The following is a 20,717-nucleotide window of genomic DNA, read 5'->3' as shown; positions in this document are numbered from 1 at the left end:
AGAATAGAGAAATCCGTAGATATGGAAAGCAGAATTGTGATTGCCAGGGCCTGGGGGGATGGACGGGGATGGTCAGGAGTGATTACTTAATGGGTAGAGGATGTTTTTCTGAGGTGATAACAAAGTTTTAAAACTAGGAGTGACGGGGCACCTGGGTGGCAGAGTCGGTTAACCTTCAACTCTTGATTTCAGCTCAGGTCACCATCTTGTGGTTGTGGGATTGAGCCCCACGTCAGGCTCAGCACAGCACAGAGCCTGCTTGGGGTTCTCTCTCTCCCTCTCTGCCCCTCCTCCACTTGTCCCTTCTCTCTCTTGCACTCTCTGTCTCTCTCAAATAAACTTAAAGGGCGCCTGGGTGGCTCAGTTAAGCATCCGACTTCGACTCAGGTCATGATCTCACAGTCTGTGATCTCAAGCCCCACGTCAGGCTCTGTGCTGATAGCTCAGAGCCTGGATCCTACTTCAGATTCTATATCTCCCTCTCTCTCTGCCCCTCCTCTGCTCTCTCTCTGTCTCTCAAAAAAAAAGCATTTAAAAAAAATTTTTTTTAAGTAAATAAACTTAAAAAAAAGACCTTAAGAGTGATAGTTGTATAACATTGTGAATGTGCTAAATGCCACTGGACTATACTCTAAAACATTTAATTGTGCATTATATAAAATTCACTTAAATTAAAAATTAGTGAAGGACTACCAAAAAAAAAAAAAAAAAACCCACTCAGCATTGAACCTCAGGAAGCATCCAGGGAGTCTAGTTGCAAGTTGGCCAAAGTTTCTGAGGACACATGTTCACAGCAAGTATCCTGTAGGGGGGGAGCGGCAGTGGGTTCTGCTCTAAGCACACCCTCCCCTGGGAAGCCTGGAGTACCAAGTATGAGCACAGACCACTGTGCTCAGGGAGTTGCAGGAACCCGGGGCTGTGTGGACCTTTTGAAGCCGGGGGACAGGTCAAGGCCTGGGTCTGCCAGGTCTCCCCTGATGACAGCAGGGTCAGCAGCATGGAGTGGTGGTCCTATGGGTTAAGGGGACTGTGCCAATGTGAGGTGAAAAGGCTGTGGTTGCTGGATATTAGAACTCCTGGTTGACGTCTCTCAGCGCTTCGAATAGGTTACCCTATTGCCTCTGACCCCTGGTTTTTGATGAGAAGTCACCTGTTAATCTCATTGAACCTCCCTTTTCTGTGATGACTTCTTTTTCTGTTTCAAGAGTCTCTCTTTGTCTCTGGATTTGAACAGTTTGATTAGGATATGCCTAGGTGATATCTATTTGAGTCTTCCTCCTTGGAAGTCTAGGTTAGTTAAATTTTCATCAAATTTGTTTTCAACCATTATCTCTTCAAATACTCTTCCTGCCTTTCCTCTCCCTCTGGTACTCCCATTGTGCATAAGGGAGCATTCTTGACAGTGACCCGCGTCTCTGAGTCTCTTCATCTTTTTTGGTTCATTTGTTTTGCTTTCTGTTCTTCAGGTTGGATAATCTCAAGGTATCTTCAAGTTCGCGGAATCTATCATATGTCTGCTCACATCTGATATTGGGCCCTCGAATGAATGTTTTCTTTCAGTTGTGCTTTCAACTCTAGAATCTCTATTCCGTTATTTTTGATAATTTCTATCCCTTTGTTTGTATTCTCTATCTGGTGTTGATCTTACACTTTAATTCTGTAAATGTGGTTTCCTTTAGCTCTTTGAACATGTTTAGAATAATTGATTTAAAGTCTTTGGTAATGGGGCGCCTGGGTGGCTCGGTTGTTAAGCATCTGACTCTTGATTTCGGCTCAGGTCATGATAGCATGATTTGTGGGTTCAAACCCCACACTGGGCTCTGCGATGACTGCACAGAGCCTACATGGGATTCTCTCTCTCTCCCTGTCTCTCTGCCCCTCCTCAGGTCTCACTCTCTCAAAAGAAGTAAATCAACTTGTTTTAAAAATTATATAAATAAATAAACTTTAAAAAATAAAGTCTTTGGTAGGTCCAATATTGGGGCTTACTCAGGCACAGTTTCCATTTTTCCCCCCTTAAGTGGGTCATAATGTCTTTCCTTGCAAATCTTTTTTTTTTTTTTTTCCAGAAAACTAGACGTATTAAATAATACACTGTGGCCACTCTGAAGTTGGATTCCAGGCCCTTCCCCCTAGATTGCTTGTTGCTTTTTGTTGTTGACCATTTGTGTAGTAAACTTTTCTGAATTAATTCTATAGTCTGTTTTTGTTTTTGTTTTTTGCCATTGAAGTTTCCACTCAGCTTAGTGGTCAGCTAATGATCAGATTTCTTTAAGTACCTAGAACCAACAGGTCTGCCTTCTTTGCCAGGGAACTCGTGCAGGTTGGGCCTCACCTCCAACACTCAGTTCGGCGGTTTATAAATCTCTGCCTTGGTTTCACTACCTGCTTGCACAGAGCCTCAAGATTGTTTAGAGGTGAGAGCTTTGAGCCTTCTCTGGTCTTTACTGAGCATGCGCACAGCCCTACACATGTGCATGGACTTCTAGATTCCCAGGAACATGTTGGAATTTTCAAAGTCCCTATGGATATCTCTTTCCTCAGGTTTTCCTTTTAAGCTTTTTGCTTAGCCTATTTTCCCAAACTGTTATGTACCACCTTTAGCACCCACCAACTTAAAAAATTGACTCTGTTCTATGACAAACAGCCGGAAGGAAAAGGCTGCTTACATTAAGTGAGCTCCTAGTCTGGACAAATAGAGGCAGCCTTGCAATTGGGTCTTCCTAGGAACCACCAGTCAAGTGAAATAATCACAGTTCTCTGGGAATGAGTCTTTGAAGGAACTCCAACTCTGTTCAGTGCTTTCCAGTAACTGCCAGGCTGTTGGTTTTCAAGGCTACCATGGAGCTGGAAAAGGTGGGGGCGGGGCATGGGTGGCACAGAATAGGGTAAGCTAAAAACATCACAAAGCTTGCCATTCTTAACAAGATTTTGTTTATTGAATTTGTTCTACATAAATGATCCCTGGATGGCTGTAAGCCTTTGGTTAAGAATTCTGAAAAAGTTGATGGGAATGCAAGCTGGTGCAGCCACTCTGGAAAACGGTATGGAGGTTCCTCAAAAAATTAAAAATAGAACTACCCTATGACCCAGCAATTGCACTACTAGGTATTTATCCACAGGATACAGGTGTGCTGTTTTGAAGGGGCACATGCACCCCCATGTTTCTAGCAGCACTATCCACAATAGCCAAAGTATGGAAAGAGCCCAAATGTCCATCAATGGATGAATTCATAAAGAACATGTGGTGTATATGTACAATGGAGTATTACTCGGCAATCAAAAAGAATGAAATCTTGCCATTTGCAACTACGTGGATGGAACTGGAGGGTATTATGCTAAGTGAAATTAGAGAAAGACAAAAATCATATGACTTCACTTATATGAGGACTTTAATAGACAAAACAGATGAACATAAGGGAAGGGAAACAAAAATAAAAACGGGGAGGGGGACAAAACAGAAGAGACTCATAAATATGGAGAACAAACAGAGGTTACTGGAGGGGGGATGGGTTAAATGGGTAAGAGGCACTAAGGAATCTACTTCTGAAATCATTGTTGCCCTATATGCAAACTAATATGGGTGTAAATTTTTAAAAAATAAAAGTATTCTGAAAAATATTCTGACTATATTTTTGCCAGTTTTCTCATTATTTTTATGGAGGAGGGAATTTTTGGAGGTCCCTGCTCCACCAGTTTCTCAGACGTCACTGTTGCTTTTTTTTTAAATTTTTTTTTAACGTTTATTTTTGAGACAGAGAGAGACAGAGCATGAACGGGGGAGGGGCAGAGAGAGAGGGAGACACAGAATCAGAAGGAGGCTCCAGGCTCCGAGCCATCAGCCCAGAGCCCGACATGGAGTTCGAACTCACGGACCGTGAGATCGTGACCTGAGCTGAAGTCGGACGCCCAACTGACTGAGCCACCCAGGCGCCCCCACTGTTGCTTTTTATAGCACATTTAGAGTTTGTCTGAGGCTGATGTCATACCCTCATTGCACAACACACACAGTAAAGAAAAAGTGAAGTATGGAAGGACTTATTCTAGAACAGCACACTGCAAGGTGATGTTAAGGGAACATAGGGAGCGCTTCTCCAACTCTGTAGTGAAGGACAAATTTGTTTGTTTATTAATCTAATTCATCATTGTATGTTGTCCTCCTTCATGTGACTAGTTCACGTACAACTTGCCTTGCAAGTTCAACAACCAGAGCCGGTCTCTACCCTGTTCAACAAGAATTGTCTGCTGATCACACTCCTGGAGGTCCAGGCAATGTCAAATTGTTAGGAAAGTTTCTGAATGCTCTGTTTTTTCACTTATCTTGTCACCACGTGGGAATAACAAGGTTTGCAAACCAGTAAACTTTGAGTAGCACTTAACCTGCAAACGATCTTGAATAAGCTAGTACGAGGCCTCCTCGACAACATTTAAAAGTCTATCTGTGTTGTTTTTTTCTCTTAAATTCAAGCATCACGGAACTATGTAATGCAGAAAATGCAGATTCCTCATATTCCCAAGGACACAGAGATGAGCACTGTTAATATGTTTGCTATATATAAGCTACCAGTTTTTTTTCCCCCATTCTTACACAAGTATGTGTTTGCTTTACAAAAACGAACTCTTTCTGCATATGTATTTTACAACTTATAACTTATTTGGACATGTTCCTATATGGTACATGCACATTTTCCTCATTCTTGACAGTTATAGGGTATTCCATTTCATATATACATGCAATAATTGTTAACCAGGCCCTATTGGTGGCCATCCAGGCCCAGGTACCATTTTCAAGCTAAGGCATTACAGTCCACTAGAAGTAAGAGGTGTCAACTCTATATTATGCATTGCACCTAATAAGCAGAGCAAAACTTGCCATCCAAGTGGTTTTTAATTTTTTTTTAATGTTTATTTTTGAGAGAGAGAGAGAGAGAGACAGAGGACAGCGTATGAGTGGGGGAGGGGCAGAGAGAGAGGCAGACACAGAATCCAAAGCAGGCTCCAGGCTCTGAGCTGTCAGCACAGAGGCTGACGCAGGTCTCGAACTCACAGACCAAGAGATCATGGCCTGAGCCGAAGTCAGATGTTTAACCAGCGGAGCCACCCAGATGTCCCAGCCATTTAAGTGATTTCCGACTGGCATGTTAGGGTGTTTCCAGCTCTTACTATTACATACAGGCTGCAAAGAAGCTGTGTGTTCACCGTCTAGGCATCGGTATGCACCTGTGCACACCTGAAGACTAAGGTCTGATAAGAGGAACTGCTGTCCAAAGACTGTCCCAGCTGACACTGCCACCCACAGTGCTTCCATTGATTTGAGCTTGGGTTTAGACTGGGGGAATTAAAAAGTCTTCAGGAACCAAACCAAGATATAGAATCCAGATCTAACTGAACAGTGGCAGGACATTGGATATTCCTGGGCTGTTCAGAGACTTGTAAAGCCAATTCTCAAAAGAAAGCCAGAAATGTGGCGAGCCGGTGATATCCTCCTTAAAACACCTTTTCTCCTCATTTCTGCTAAGAACGAGTAACTTCTGGCAAGAGAAATCAGCAATGCCTTTTCTTTACAAATCATTTCCTTTCTTAAATCCCAACTGTGAAGTTAAATGCTGCTTACACACATGTTTAACCTTTAGGGTGCTGACCACTCATGGCGGGAAGAAGGCCAGGTCAGCATTCTTGGTCGCTGCCACCATTCAGGCCTGACCAGTCTCCGGGGAAAGATCCAAACAGCGGCTTCAGCAGCCAATAAGCGGAGGACTCAGTTACTACTTGACCTGATTCTGTGACTGTCCGGCAGAAACACATCTCCATAGTCTCTTTCAGAACGTGAAGCATCTCAAAATGTCTGAGCCTGCCCGGCTAAACTCGCAATCAGGTCAGTCTATTGTCTTCCCTGAATCCTCTAAGGATTTCTTTGGGAAAACCCAAAGCACGTGTGAGCTGAATTCTGTTCCTCCCTTGGGATGACCTGAAGGTGAGGACACGCGCTGAGGTGTCTGAAAGCTATATATAGTGTCTGGGGAAATGATCCCTGAAGAAGTATAGCACAGACCCTAACAATTCTTCAGGAGCTCCTTGCTGATGTGAGAAATCTCAGTGTGAGAGCAGCACAGCTGATCAATCATGGGGACCTACTGCCCCCCAGAAGGTGCACATGCCGACCCCCTGCCCCTGCAGACACTCGGGACATAGGCAGCGTTGCCATCCAAACAGGAATAAACCCAGGGCTCAGTGCACACATTTCACAGCTTTTTATTGAGATTCAGGAAGAGTCCGCTGGAGGCGGGTGCGCTCACTGTCCCAGCTTGCCCAGGCCTTCCGCTGCATGGGTGACAGCGCTTGTGACTGTGTTGGTCACCGTCTCAGTGACTTCCTTCACCGCTTTGTCCCCTGCCTCATGGGCCTTCTTTAAGGCTTCGCCAATGGCTGTCAGGAAGAAAGAGAAATAACGTCCGGTGAGCAAAGTAAACATTTCCAGCTAGCAGGGCCCGTGTCAGCTGGAGTGGCCTGCAGGGATGCGGCGGTCTTACTGGACGGAGGCCTGGCCTTGCTGGATTCTGCCCCGATGGGACAGAGGGCAGCGGGGCTCCCGGAGGAACGCATTCAAACGTGGTTTCGGTTCCCTCCACAACTCGCGTTTCCCCAATTCTGAGTGAGGCGGCGCCTGCTCCTCCCAAGGGCGCGCTGCCTACTCAGACCTCTTTTCTCTGTCAACTGCCTGCTTGTGTCTTCTGTCGTTTTTATATTGGTCCATCGTTTCTATTTACAAATGTTTTTCCTCCCTTTGTGGTTTTTCTCCTGGCTTGGCTTATCGCATTTGTTTTTATTATGGAAAATTTGCAAGTTTTATATTGCCAGGTCTATCTAATATTTCCTATGTGGCTGTCGGGTTTTCGGTCACAGTTTAAAAGATCCTCTCCTCTCCCATATTATCCCCAATCCACCACCTTCTCTTCTAACAGTTTAACGATTTCATGTATCTAATACGTGAGCCCTGGATCCATCTGGAACCTATCATGTTGTAAGGAATGAGGCACTTTTAGTTACACTACAGCACACATACATAAACATTTATGCAAATATACATGTAAACACACAATCTCCTGTCTGAAATGTTTTGTCAGAGCGTGCTGCCACATAGTCTTTTGTGACCCCGTCTCCTTAACATCCCACGGAAAGGACTGTCTGGATGGATCTTGTTTTATTAGCAAAGTACAGTCTGTGGCCGCAGATGAGCGTAGATAATTGCATACCAACTGAAAGGATGCAACATCAAGGTCAGGGTTTGACCGGGTTAGGCAAAGAACGGGTTGCTCCCAGCATCTAGCTTCCCTCCTCCCCTGGCCCCAGCCTCAATGATACCTTTCTCTCCGGCCTCCTTGGCGTGTTCCACCACCTCCTTCACCACCTCCTCAACGGCATGAACTAAAAAGATGAGAAGCCCAGAGTGAGCGCAGTGCAAGCCAGCTTCTCCTCAAGGCGGAGCCCAGGACATCTGGATGTCCTGGAGGCCGCCCCCCCCCCCCAACCTCCCGGTGAGACCAGGCAGCTCATGAGCAGGACCCTCAGCTGCCTTAATTCAGAGACTCCAGCGGGCCTGGCTGCCAGAAGACAAACCTAGGCAGTCAGACGAGAGCACAGGGCCCTCCGTGCCCCTTGGCCTGGCAAGGCCTGGAATGCAGATGAGCAGGCCCCCGTGCCAACGGGGCCCCTGAGGCCAAGGCGGGGCTCGTCTCCCAGGTCACCGCACCTCTCAGGTGAGCTGCTGTCCCACCACAGCTCCACTGGGGATGCCAGATCCCGAAGTCTCCTCCAGCCAAACCCGAGCCCCCAGAGCAATTCCTCCAACAGGAGGAACTCTCCCACCGCCTCGGAGTTGTCTAAAGTTCGTACGGCAGTTGCTAGAACTGGAAGATTTTGGAGTCAGAAGAACGGCTTCTGATTTTACCTCCACTCTGCACACTTGGTTCCCTTATCTGTGGAGTGGGGATGATGCCGAACTCGGGGCCAGCGAGATATGCAAGAGAGAGGTCAACCCCAGCTGCAGAGCTAACATACGAAATACAGACATGTTTGCGGCCATGCAGAACCCGAACAGCCAACGCGGACACCAGTTGTTTTTCACAAAACGGCAGGACTAGCCTCCCGCACAGAGTTGCTGGGGCATACACACCAAAAGGGTTTTGGGGCACCTGGCTGGCTCAGTCAGAAGATCATGTGACTCTTGATCTTGGAGTCATGAGTTCGAGCCCCATGCTGGGTGTAGAGATTACTTAAAAATAAAGTCTTCAGGGGTGACTGGGCAGGCTCAGTCGTTTAAGCATCTGACTCTTGATTTTGTCACAGGTTCACGAGTTCGGGCTCCATGTTGGGTTCTGTGCCGACAGTGCAGAGCCTGCTTGGGATTCTCTGTCTCCCTCTCTCTCTGCCCCTCCCCTGCACTCTCTCTTTCCCTCAAAATAAATAAACATTTAAAATATATAAAATAAAATCTTTATTTAAGAAAAGGGTTTCTGGGGACTTTGAAGAAATTGAAAACGTCCTTTGTATAAACCCAGGGGGCTGACTTTGAACGGAATCAGACTTGGTGGTTTCTTAGTAAAGAAATCTTTGAGGCATTAAAGTGATGCTAAAAATAAAAACCCATTTTCTTGTTTCTGTATAGGACATTCAAAACAGGCTGCTTTGATATGGAAGGACTCCCGGGTTTCCAGAGGGGAGGATTCTAGCCACTGGAGGCTCACCCAGCACCTGGGCTCCCTTTTTGCTCCCAGGGACCTCCTCTGAGCTGTGTCCCTCCTGCCTCACAGACCCCAGAAATGGGTCCAACCGAGGGAGGCCTGTTTGGGGGCAATGGACCCCTCATGACTCCACCCAAGCTGCCCTCTTCAGCTTCCACACCCCTCACTTCCTTTCTGTCCTTGTGGGATTGATGGGTTCCTCAAGGGGCCAAGGCCTGCCCCCAATCTGCTGAGATCAGCTTCCAACAGGCCCCATCGAGTCTGTCCCCACCTCCCCCCCCCCCAGCCTAGGGAGAAGGGCCAGGTGGAAAGGAGCCTCTGGGTCCTTACCAGCTTCCTCGGTGGCCTTCTCGGTGCGGTGGGCCAGGCCCTCAGCAGCAAGTTTCCCCAGACCTCCCAGCATTGTGCGGTGACAGGTGGCAAACCAAGCAGGATGCTGCGGTCTGGATCAGCGTGCTTTTATAGATGCCTCTGATGCCTGCCTGGGCTCTGGGGCAGGAGCCCCCGCCCCAGCCAGGTAGGAGATCAGGTGGTGAGTCAGCGCAGGCGGCGGCAGGAAGATGAGGCTGGGTGGGGCTGCCCCAGTGCCGTGACTGCAGCCCTGCCCCTCTGGCAGTATGAGACCCTGACACCCGGTACTTGGGGACCCTCTGAGGGGCAGGGACAGGAGCAGGGCTGAGCCTGGAAAGGAGGCCTGACTGCCCTGGGAGATGACAGGCACTTGGGGACAGCAGCCCTTCCAGTCCCCTGGGCTTCAAGCTCCCCATAGCCTGGGCACTGCTGTGTATCCAGACAAGGCCTAGGACTTCCAGCCTGCTATCCAGGATCCTCAGGGTGCCCTAGTCAGGGGCTTGGGGGTCTGTGGGCCTGGGGACACGGACAGTCCCTCAGGCCAGGGGCACAAGTGGAATGGGCACCACTGACCTCCCCATTCCCAAGGACTTCAGCTCTGCAGTGTCTCTGCAGCTTTCATTGGAAATTTGAGGGGCGGGGGAAGGGGGCTTCATGGTGGTACCTTGCCTACGGCTGAGGAGGACATAGCGTTAACCGGAAACCCAGTCATCCTGGCTTGCAGTCAGCTGCTTCTCACTCACAGGAGCACCTGAACCCCTGCGCAGTCCCATTCAGGGGCAGGCAGCACAGGAGAGAGCCCAGCACCCCTGCACCTCAGGGCCTGGCTTCTCGGAGAGGTCCTGTGAGGCCAGCAGTGTCCCCCAGGAGGTCCTACAGGAATAGATGGAGGACCCCAGCACCAGTAGGGGAGGTACATCTGGCCCTGGCCAGGATTCCCAGAAAGCCACTCTACAGGCCCCTGATGCATCACATGCTTAAGGGGCCAGGCTGCCTCCCTAGTTACTCAGGTTGAAGAGTGATGCCTCAAGCCACGTGTCACATGCCGCTTCCCTTACTCACCAGCCCAAACTTGAGCCTCAGTTTCCTCATCTATAAAATGGGGACAGCCACGCCTTCCTGGCGATGTCACTGATAGAGGGATCATGTGTGCAAGTTCTTGGTAAACTTCTGTTCCCTCCCTCTTGTCACTGATTGTGCTAGAGAGGGGCTGTTCGGGAGTGAGCCCTGACCGACCAGTAGCGGGGGCAGAGGGCCGGGGACTATGACCCCAGTGGCCAGGAGTCATGGAAGAAGTCCTCCCAAGTCCTTGTTCATGCCATCCAGGCCAGGGGCAGAAGTCTGAGGCTGCCTGCCCCCATGCCTGTTCTCTCAGCCTGTACAGATGCCCAGGAGGGTGTGGTGAACCCTAATTAGTGTTTACCCAACTCCAGGCCCTCACCGCCTGGGTCCTACGGGGCTGAGGCCCTCCCACATTCCTGATTGGTATTAGGAAGCCCCAAGCTGTGGCCGGCCCCCATGGCGGGGGGGTGGGGGGGCAGGCAGTGGGTGCTGTGGCAGCAGAAACTCTGGGTCACAGGGCCACACACACCACTCTCCACTGGCAGGAGTGGTCGGGTATTAAACCGTCTTTGAGAGAAAGAACACAATAATACTACTCTTGCAACTATTACAGATGGCTATGTGTGACCCTGTGGACTCAGAAGAGGCTGTGAAGTGAGGGGCTCTGGAGCTTAAGCAGGTCCAGAAGACTCTGTTCTCCCCTCAGCACAGGCGAATTCCAGAGTCTTCTGCTCAGGGCAGTGCTGCCAAGGGTGGGGGACTTTGGGGACACAGTTGGGGGGAGTTGGGCTGAGAGACCCACAGGGGTCTCCCTGGATCCAGCAAAGCTCTTTCCCTGTTTCCTCTGAGGTGGTGTGTGTCCCCCAGCCCCACAGGGTCCCTTGCCGTGCTTGTTCCCCTGACAGGATGGTGGTGTCATCCAGTGTTTCCGGGACAGATTCCAGACCCCACAGACCCCTCCACACCAGTTCCCATCCTGGGATACTGTTCTCCCTCTCCTCTGGAGCTCACTAGCCCTCAATAGGTCCTTGCTAGGACTCAGTCCTTCCGCAGGACTCCGGTCCCAGGGCTAGTCCAGAGCCCCACCCAGTACAGCCTCTGGATATGCTTTTCTTCCACTGTTGGCTACTGTTGCCCTTACCACATCACCTTCCCTGCCCGTGAGCCCCTGCCCCTCCTCCCCTGCTGCACTGCCCTGGGAGGAGCACCCTGGCTCCAGTGACAACATATTGTGGCCCCAGATCTCTGGGCAAGACTGGGTCCAGACAAAGATCCCAAATGCCCAGCAAAGGGAAAGCGAGGGGCCTCGCCAAGCTGCCTAGGACCAGATGAGGGGACCCCTGACCTTGGTGCTCTGGCCCAGGGCCATCCCCTTTGGCCTTCCAGCTCCTGCTGTGACCAGCTTCCTGTTCTCTCAGCCCCGCCTGTGGATCACTGAGGGTGGTCTTCTTTCCAGGCAAAGAAACCCAAGACAGCCCAAGACCCTCCTAACCAGGGATGGATCCAGATGTGAGGGGCTGGGCTCCAGTGACTCCCGCAGGGAACACTACTGCCTGGATGAGTTGAAGATGACTCAGCTGGGAACCATCCCATCTTAGAAGAGGCCTGGCTCACCCTGCACCCCAGCAGAGCAGCCCTTGAACACAGGCACCTGTCCTGAGACAGAAGATCAAGTCCAGCCCCTGGGGCAGGACCATCAGGCCTTCAGAGGAGCCAACTAATCCTCCAAGTGGAATTTTGCAACAACCCAGTTTGGCAAAGGATCAACTGGCTGCATCATCAAGTCACGGTGAGCCAATTTCTCATATGACAATTTGCCAACTTGGCAATTACCAGTTCTGAAAAATAAAAATAAAAAATGTTCATTTTAAGTGTTCAAATACTCAGGGCTGTCTTACGTCTAAAGTGATAACTTCTTGTGTGATCTGAACTACGGTTGCCTATCCTCCTTCCGCTTTCTCCTCCTTCTGCTTCAGGGATTTGAGCTCACAGTATATACTGAGCCCACATACCGTGCACACACCGATCCCTCCCAGCCACAGGGAACCAAATCCTGACTCCTGGAGATGTTTTGTGGCCCCTCGGCATGTCAACATCACACATCCATGGATGTCAGTCAGGATTCTGTTGGAAATCAGACGACACATCAAAGGGGAACCTAAGGAAGGGACTGTTCACAAAGCTGTGGGGAGACTTAAGAGAACCAATAAAGGATGGCAAGGTGCCCGGGGACCAGTCATGGTGACAGTTGTCACCACCCTGGGCCTGGAGGGGTAAGGGTAAGGAGCAAGGCCATACAGATGCCAAGGAGAGCTGTGGCTTTACAAGAAGGTCATTCGACAGGAGCAGCAGCAGAGGAACCCAGCCACTGCCAAACCACGTCAAGCAAGGAGGGTACATGGGGAACAAATACCTCTCCTCTCCCTCTGTGACCTAGCCATGTGTCGCCCATTGGCTGAACCCCACTGGGACTGAGGGCAAGGGAGCCCTGGTGATGCAGTTCAGGAGGACAGGTTCCTGGGGCGAGGGCAGGGAGGAGCAGGCAGACAGTGGATGTGGATTCTCTGTAAACAGAATACCAGCTCAGCCTGCCAGACTGCCATGTCTGGAGGCAACAGGGCAGCAGCTTAATTCTAAATAGCCCCATTTCTCCTTCTTGAAACCATATGAAGGAGGAGGGGGGGAAGGAGGAGAAGGAGGAGGAGGAGGAGGAGGAGGAGGAGGAGGAAGAGGAAGGCAGCCCATCATCAACACACACACACGTCAAATTTCTCTTCAGAGAAGCTGGGAAACCATGCAAATCCAGGAGCAGGTGAGACCAGCAGAACCAATGTGGGAAGGCAGGCAAGTGCAGAAGAGTGGGAGAGACCCAGGGAGGGGGGGTGGTCTCAGGTGTTGAATGAGAACTCTTCGGGACAGAACTAAGAACCTGAGCAGGTGAAGGAGGAAGCAGAAGATGCCCAAGGATCTCCAGAGGTGTCAGACATAAGACCACCACCTTCCAAGAGTGAAGAGAGCCTTTGAGGAAACAAGGGCTAAACAAACCCTTGTTTGTAAAATGCTGGAGGCTGCAACTGGGAAAAGAGAAGGCTGCCCGTAGAATCTTCTAAAAGTCAGTTTGGTTCTAAGAGGCAGAGGGGTGGAGGGGTCGCGGCTATACAGGTGAGTCCAGCACTTACATGGAAAAGGGGCAGGCTCCTGAGCAGAGGAGTCTGGGTGAATCCCCTGCCCCTACCCCCAACCCAGACTCCCACTGCCATCTGGGAATGCCACTTCAGATCTGAACTTCAGATTCCTGACAGCCTCCAGCGTCAGGAATACAAGGGTTTTACGATTAATAGGGTAGTTTCTCTCTTCCAACTCAGTGTTAATTGAGTTATGAAAGTAATATAGTTTTCCTGTCTTCCTGACCCAGACTCCCCTGACGGGGGTGTTCACATCTCACACAACCACAATACAACGATCAGAAGCCGGGAATTAACATTAGCATATTTAGCTAAATTAAAATCTAAATTTAGTCAATTTTAACTAAATAAATTAAAATTATTTCAATAATAATAAAAAAAAGTTTTTATTTTAACTTTTTAACATTTTTAAAATAGAAAATGCCAGGGCACCTGAGTGGCTCAGTCGGTTGAGCGTCCGACTTCAGCTCAGGTCGTGATCTCGTGGTTCATGTGTTCGAGTCCCGCATCAGGCTCTGTGCTGACAGCTCAGACCCTGGAGCCTGCTTCAGATTCTGTGTCTCCCTTTCTCTCTGTCCCTCCCCCCTCACGCTCTCTCTATCTCTCTCTCTTTCTCAAAAATAAAATAAACAGTAAAAAAATTTAAAAAAAAATTTTTTTTAACGTTTATTTATTTTTGAGACAGAAAGAGACAAAGCATGAACGGGGGAGGGTCAGAGAGAGGGAGACACAGAATCTGAAACAGGCTCCAGGCTCTGAGCTGTCAGCACAGAGCCTGACGCGGGGCTCGAACTCACGGACCTCGAGATCATGACCTGAGCCGAAGTCGGCCGCTTAACCGACTGAGCCACCCAGGCGCCCCCCAAAATTTTAAATATTAAATGCCACACACAAAAATAGAACACAATGAATCTTCATGGATACATTGCAATAACCCAAGAGGCCTAGCTATAACAATTATGAGCTCAGACCCCAAGTCTTCCTAGTCCATCTGTAAATATTTTATTCTTGAGGAACCTTCTATTTTTTTTAATGTTTATTTATTTTTGAGAGAGAGAGAGAGAATGAGTGGGGGAGAAGCAGAGAGAGAGGGAGACACAGAATCTGAAGCAGGCTCCAGGATCTGAGCTGTCAGCACAGAGCCCGACACAGGACTCAAACTCATGAGCCGTATGAGCTGTGAGATCATGACCTGAATCGAAGTCAGGCGCTTAACCAACTGAGCCACCCAGGCGCCATGAGGAACCTTCTAGCAGACTAATTCCAACCAAGTAACAGATAGCAAAACATGTTTTAGCAACAGGAATAGCAGAGAGCTTATAATATTTTCAGTTGCAGATCTAAGAGAAAACAAAGGTGTGGCTCAGGGTAGAGGAATGGAATGTAAATGCTTTCAAAAAGTAGAAACTAGAGGGGCACCTGGGTGGCTCAGTTGGTTGAGCGTCCGACTTCGGCTCAGGTCATGATCTTGCTGTCTGTGAGTTCGAGCCCCACATCAGGCTCTGTGCTGACAAGCTCAGAGCCTGGAGCCTGCTTCAGATTCTGTGTCTCCCTCTCTCTCTGCGTCTCTTCCACTCATGCTCTGTCTCTCTCTCTGCCAATAATAAATAAACACTAAAAAAAAAAAAATTACAAAAAGTAGAAACTAGAATGAGACAAATAACAACCAAAAAAGAGAGAGAAAGAGAAAAAGAGAGAAGGGGGTTGAAAGCAGAAAATAGAAAACTCTGCTCCTTGTCTCTCATAAAATTTGCAATTCGACAGGAATCAGAGCTGAGAAGTCAAGTGGAACCAAAATGGAACCTGCCCTTGTCTCTCTTTTTAGTGACCTTGCGTTTAGCTAGTTAGGAAGTAGAACCTGGAGAATCAGGAATTGTTTGGAGGAACTGCTAATGGAAGAATTGCTCTTTGGATCCTTGACCAGGACCCAAAGGTAGAGTGGCCACGGTCTGGGCTCCACTAGCTTCATGACCCTCATGGAGCCAGGGCTGGGCTCCTATAGGCTCCCATGGGCTCCCCTGGTGTTGCACCCACTGTGTCCCAGACATGTAGCAAAACCAAGTTCAAACTGGCCTTCCCCCCATTCCCACAGTTTGCAATGTTGGGAAGAACAGGGCACATAGAAACAGGCATTTGCATGGTGCATGGGGCATCAGGAGTGTGGAAGGGGCTGCACCAAAGAGACGGCACCCAGGGTTCATCTGACAATATGCAAACTCATTGTTATCTGGTAGGAGAACCAAAGGAGGTCAGGCGTGTGTTCATTTAGCAGATGTTGCCAGAGCACCATTCTAGGCACTGGCGTGCACTCATCAGTAGAAGGGACTTGGTTGCAGCCCCATGGACAACCATCAGAGAAGCATACTGGAAGGGTCTCATTAGAATAACTGTGGAAAAGGAGGACAAGGTGTGAGACTGTATCAGCGGTTGCTGGACCCATCCTGAGTGTGTGTGCATGTTGGAGGATGGACAAGGGAACTGAGATCTGAAGAATGAAAAAGTAGGACCTCTAGACAAGAATCGTTAATGGAGGAGGACAGAGAGTGGTCTAGGCAGTAAAAACAGCACATGCAAAGACCCTGTGGTGAGCAGCAACATGATGTCAAGGGAAATGGAAAAGGGCCAATGTGGCTGAGGCAGAGAGGGCCAGGGTGTTGAGAGAGGAGGCTGGGGAGGCGGGTGAGGCCGGCCAGTGCAGGATTCTGGCTGGCATCCAGGTAACATGGGGATGACAAGCTTTTGTTTGTAAGAGAAAACCTGATTCACAGTGGCTCAAACAATGAGGGAAACTGCATCCTCTTGCTATCATGGCAGGCTGAAAGACTGGTTAGTTTAGGGAATGAATAAAGTTGTGTTTTCCTTAGGCTTGTTTCTCCTATGGTTACATGTGGCTGGCACAGTTCTAAGCATCATTTCCAGCCACAAAAATGTCCGGTGGAAGAGGGGGGACTGTTTCTTCCCTTGTCTGTCTTTTTTTGAGGATGGAGAATATTTCCTAGAAGCTCCCAGGCCCTCAGATGTGACCTCCCTTCTCCTTGGCCAGAGCTGGGCCCCACACCCATCCCTAAGGCAATCTCCTGGGGAGTGCAGGATGAAAAGGGATTGCTGGAGCCACGGGGATTTCTCTCTGAGTCACCAGGGGAAGGACTCACACCAGAAAATATGTGTGGGCTCTGCCACCCCAGCCCATCGGGTCTCCCCCAAGCTGTGCACCCCCCTCCCCAGGTGGTCTCTCCTGACCCTGGCATTCACTCCTTGGAGGCAGAGGCCCCTGGAGATGCTGGAAGTGCCCTCACACTACCCAGGTGTCTCTTTGAGGACCTTCTCTTTGGACCAGAGGGAGCAGCCTTGGCCCATTTTGCAGATCAAGCGAGGCCTTCTTTCCGGTACAGTCAGTAATAAGGAAACAAGAATGGAAGCTGGTTTGGCCCCCGGGTGAGGATGGGAGACGCTGACGGGGAGCGGGAGAAGATCTGTGGCCGGCCTGGGAGGGTTCTCAGGTTGGAGAAGAGAAAGGTCGCTGGAGCAGAGCTGCACCCACAGGGACACCTGGGCCTGGGCGGAGCGCCACACGACACTGCTCCCTGCTGGCGGCCGTGCGAGGCCTCCCATGAAGCCGGCCTCGTGTCCGCGCGTGAGGGGAGACTACTCTTTTCTCTCTTATCTGCCCAGAATTGGGACGTGTAATTAGTATCTTTGAATGGAAACGGCTTGGCTACGTACGTGCTCGTCCAGAGAGAATAAGATCCTCACGGGTGGAGGGAATAACGTGAGCAAAGGCTCGGAGGTGGGAAAGGGGAACGCGGTGTGGCAGGGGGTCCGGATGGAGGGGGCCGCCAGCGCCAGGCGCCAGGGCTGGGCCTTATCCTGTGGCAACTGTGAGTCACCCTGCAGCGGGGCGTACCGGGGCTGGTGTCGCGTGCGTGGACACGTGCTGGGGGGGGGGGAGGGACTAAGTTTGCGGGAAGTCTAGTCCCTCTAGGGGCCCTGTGGCACGAAAGGGCCGGCCTCCATCCTGGAACACAAAGTCCTGGTACGTCCGAGCGGGAAGGGGTGCTCGCGGGAGGGGGCGCGCGCGCACGTACACCGCCCTGTAGCCCACTGCAAGCCCACGTGCACCGCCCCCCGCGCCGCTGTTCCTCCCCCAGGGGGCGTGTCGTGGGCGGGGCTACTCTCGGCTGCAGCTCCGAACCAGCTCCAGTCCAGCCGCGGGGTGCGGCGGCTCCCGGCGTGTCCTAGCCTTCTCGGTCCTGCCCGGTGACTCACCGCCGGGTGGGGTCGGCACACAAACACCCCGCGGGCGGGGACCGGGGTGCGGCGAGGGCTTTAAGTGCTGCTCCTGCGACTCTGCGTCGTGCCCAGAGGTCCCGCCACCTGAGGTCCTCACAGGATCCCAGCGAGGGAGCCCCGGTGCTCGCAGCCTCCAGGCACAGCTAGCGGGGAGAAGTTCCCGAAGCCCAGCCCTTGGAGCCCCTATTCTCCTGCCCTGAGCTGAGCCCCTCACGCATCTAGGGACCGAGTATCCCCTCCTAGGAGGCGCGGGGTTCCTGGAGCTGAGGGAGCGATTTGGGAACGGGGACCAGGTGGCTCCTGAACAGAGCGGGAGGCACACATACCTCATTGAACTTCGTATAAGGGAGCGTCTGGATTTGCGGTTGAGACCATGGGAAAAGAATTCTTGGACAGTTCGTATGGGTTTCCGAATTTGGAATGCCAGAACTCTGGATGTCGGGGCTGGGTTTCTGCACACTGTGCAGGGCGGGGGCGAGAGAGGGCTGGGCCCGGCTTGTGGGGAGGAATGAAGTGGACAGGAGGTAGGAACATGTGCTTTAATAAGGCAGCAGGCCAAGGGCCCGCCAAAGCCCAGGGGCTGGAGGGCAGTCACCCATGTCTCCCTTCTGTCGTTATATGAGGCCTAATTTTTTCCCAAAACCTGAGAAAGTCTCAGAGGCCTGGTTAGCAGTCTTGTCGATGGTTTCCTGGGTGGCCTTGGCCACCTGGTCCATGGCTGGGGAAGGAAAGGAGAAAGCAGGTGAGGGCCAGGCCCTGGGAACCAGAGTCCTCTAGGGTTAGCCTGGCCTGGGTCTCCATCCCCAGGAAGCAATGTGGACAGAGGGGCTTCAGAGTGGAGGGTATGTCTGGCTGAGGGCTGAATAGGGTGGGGAATGTTCTGGGGCTGCCCGCCCTCCTGCCCACCAGCCCCACCAGACCTTTCTGCCCTGCTTCTGTGGCTTGGTCCACCACTTGCTGGGCCGATGATCCTGCCGCAGTCACTGGAACAGAGAGATGTGGCCCTTAGTCCCTATTGAGACACTGCCAACCACAGGGGCCCCACCATTGCCACCTCTAACTGTTCTCTAGAGTAGTGTGTCCTACAGGCCCAAGGGATGAATGCCATCAAAGTCAAGTCCTCTGACTAAAAAGTCCTGTGCCAGTGAGGCATAGGGGCCCTTTCCATGCCTCTGGGGTATTCTTGTTTATTTATAACTCTAGGCTCCTCCCCTCTGGCCTGCTTCTCTCTTCATCTCCAGGATTGCAGAGAAAACATCCCAACAGAGGCTGGAGCTGGCATCTGGGTTGTGGCTGCTCCTGGGCACGGCCCGGGAAGAACCCTGTCCCTCTTTCACAATTTCTCCCCCCAGAAGCCTGGCCCAGATGCCTGAATTCCCACCTCCAGTGCACAGAGGCCCCACCCTTGCAAGGCCCTTTCACCACTGCTTCTCTCCCATGCCTCTCCCCAGAAGGCACACAAACAATGATGCTGGTGCCTCTGTGGGCATGCATCTTAAGGCATTAGGAAATGAAGTCCAGAACGGAGGTGACACTTCCAAAGTCAGGCCATCTCCCCTGGACCAGAGTTTGTGCCTGTGGTGAACAGGGCTTCCAGGGGCTCAAGTGGGTCCCACCTGCTAGGGGAGCAGACAAGTGGCTCCAGCCTCCAGAGACCTGACTCATCCTTGCAACTGAACCGGAAAGAAGCTGCTTTTACTCAGACCCTGGGTCAGGGAGGTGTAGGGGGGTCAGGCAGGCCCCGGGTCTGCTGCTCACAGAGGCTCCCATGGGTCCTTATATGACAGAACCAGTCGGGGCCACAGAGAAGGAGCTTTTGCACCCAATTTACAGATGGGGAAAGTGTGGCCCAGAAGGAAGGGTCTTGTAGACAGGCTTCCTGGTAGCATTTTAGTTTCAGGGGAGCAACTGTGGGCATTCCCTGGGGCACTGATGAAGGAGGGGGTTAGTTTGGGTGTTGTCTGTTCGTTTGGATATGTGCAGCACAAATTGGGAGCTGGAGTCCCGGGGGAGGCCGAGCTGGGCTGGAAAAGCCACAGCTGGTGGGCCTTAGGGCAGGGGTCTCCACACATTTCCTAACCCCAGTCCACCCTATGCCACCCCAGCTGTGTAATCTCAGGTCCCAGGAGGAAAGAGCTGGGGGTGGAGAAACAAGGCTGGGGACCTACCTTCTGAGGTGAGGGGTGAGAAGGCCCTCTGGGTGAGGACTTAGAAGGAAATGATTTTTTTTCGGTAGGACGGGGGAGGTAGGGGAACTCAAAGCCGGGTGGTGGCAGGAGGAGCCCCTTCTGCCATCCCATCCGGTCCAGTGCGCCTCTGAGACCCCAGCGAGCAGAGATGAATCTCTAGGTGCACGGGGTGCCAAGTGCGCTCTCTCCGTGGACCTTCACCCTCCCCTAAGGACTGAGGTGGGGCTTCTCACGATCGATCGGGGTGTGGCCACTCCCCTCCCGCGCAGTCTCTTTATATTGGCTCCTGGCAATGCCCACATCGCCCCGAACTCAGGGGGCACCAATGTTTCCCCACCTCCCTCAAGGCATCATCCCTTGGACTGGGCGGGGTGGGCGTCCTGCCGGATCCCTGCATCTCAAGGGAGGGCCCTCAGGACCCGGAGCGGCCAACCGACTTTCGGGATGCGTAACCCAGGACTTCTGCCTCCGTGAGTCCCTGCAAGTGCCCCGGGTCGCAGCACTGTCCTCACCTGCTTCCTGGGCCGCCCCCTGCACTTGCTGCTTCAGGTCCTGCAAGCTCTTGCTGGCCATGACTGCCGGGGGTCTGCGAGGTCGTCAAGGATAGCTGCAGCGAAGTTGGATCCTGTTCACCTTGGCTGCGACCGAAGCTCCAGCTCTGGTTTTTAAGGCGCCCCAGGGCTGTCCCGCCCCGCGCGGGGCGGGGAAGAGGGGGCGCGGGGCGTTTCCCAGCAGACCGCCCTGGGGACTGACTGGGCCCTGCTCCAGCCTCCACGGACGGAGAACACATCCTGGCCTCAGGCCGGCCGTGGTGGGAAGGCGGTGCGGGGTCTGAAGAGGGGCAATGGGGCTGCAGGGGGTGGGGGTTGGATCAGGGGTCCACAGAGGGGCAGGAGTGG

The 20,717-nt window shown here is 51.6% G+C and overlaps 2 protein-coding genes across 2 annotated transcripts; both read right to left on the bottom strand.

Moving 5' to 3' along the window:
* Positions 1–6,292: 6,292 nt before the first annotated feature.
* Positions 6,293–9,144, bottom strand: FAM25A (family with sequence similarity 25 member A). The gene is made up of 3 exons (XM_047072870.1): positions 9,072–9,144; positions 7,363–7,425; positions 6,293–6,426 (listed from the first exon to the last, which is right to left on the bottom strand). Exons 1-3 carry the CDS (start codon positions 9,142–9,144, stop codon positions 6,293–6,295), a joined length of 270 nt encoding a protein of 89 aa, XP_046928826.1.
* Positions 9,145–18,199: 9,055 nt separating this feature from the next.
* ADIRF (adipogenesis regulatory factor) lies at positions 18,200–20,441 on the bottom strand. The gene is made up of 3 exons (XM_047072621.1): positions 20,331–20,441; positions 18,550–18,612; positions 18,200–18,347 (listed from the first exon to the last, which is right to left on the bottom strand). The coding sequence occupies exons 1-3, from the start codon at positions 20,389–20,391 to the stop codon at positions 18,244–18,246; spliced, it is 228 nt and encodes a 75-aa protein (XP_046928577.1). The 5' UTR covers positions 20,392–20,441; the 3' UTR covers positions 18,200–18,243.
* Positions 20,442–20,717: the final 276 nt, after the last annotated feature.

This window comes from Lynx rufus, unplaced genomic scaffold, assembly GCF_022079265.1.
Source record: "Lynx rufus isolate CCGP_SWC_20201006 ecotype Redwood Valley unplaced genomic scaffold, mLynRuf1.p SCAF_11, whole genome shotgun sequence".
Lineage (NCBI taxonomy): Eukaryota > Metazoa > Chordata > Mammalia > Carnivora > Felidae > Lynx > Lynx rufus.
This window is presented reverse-complemented; position numbering and strand designations above follow the sequence as displayed.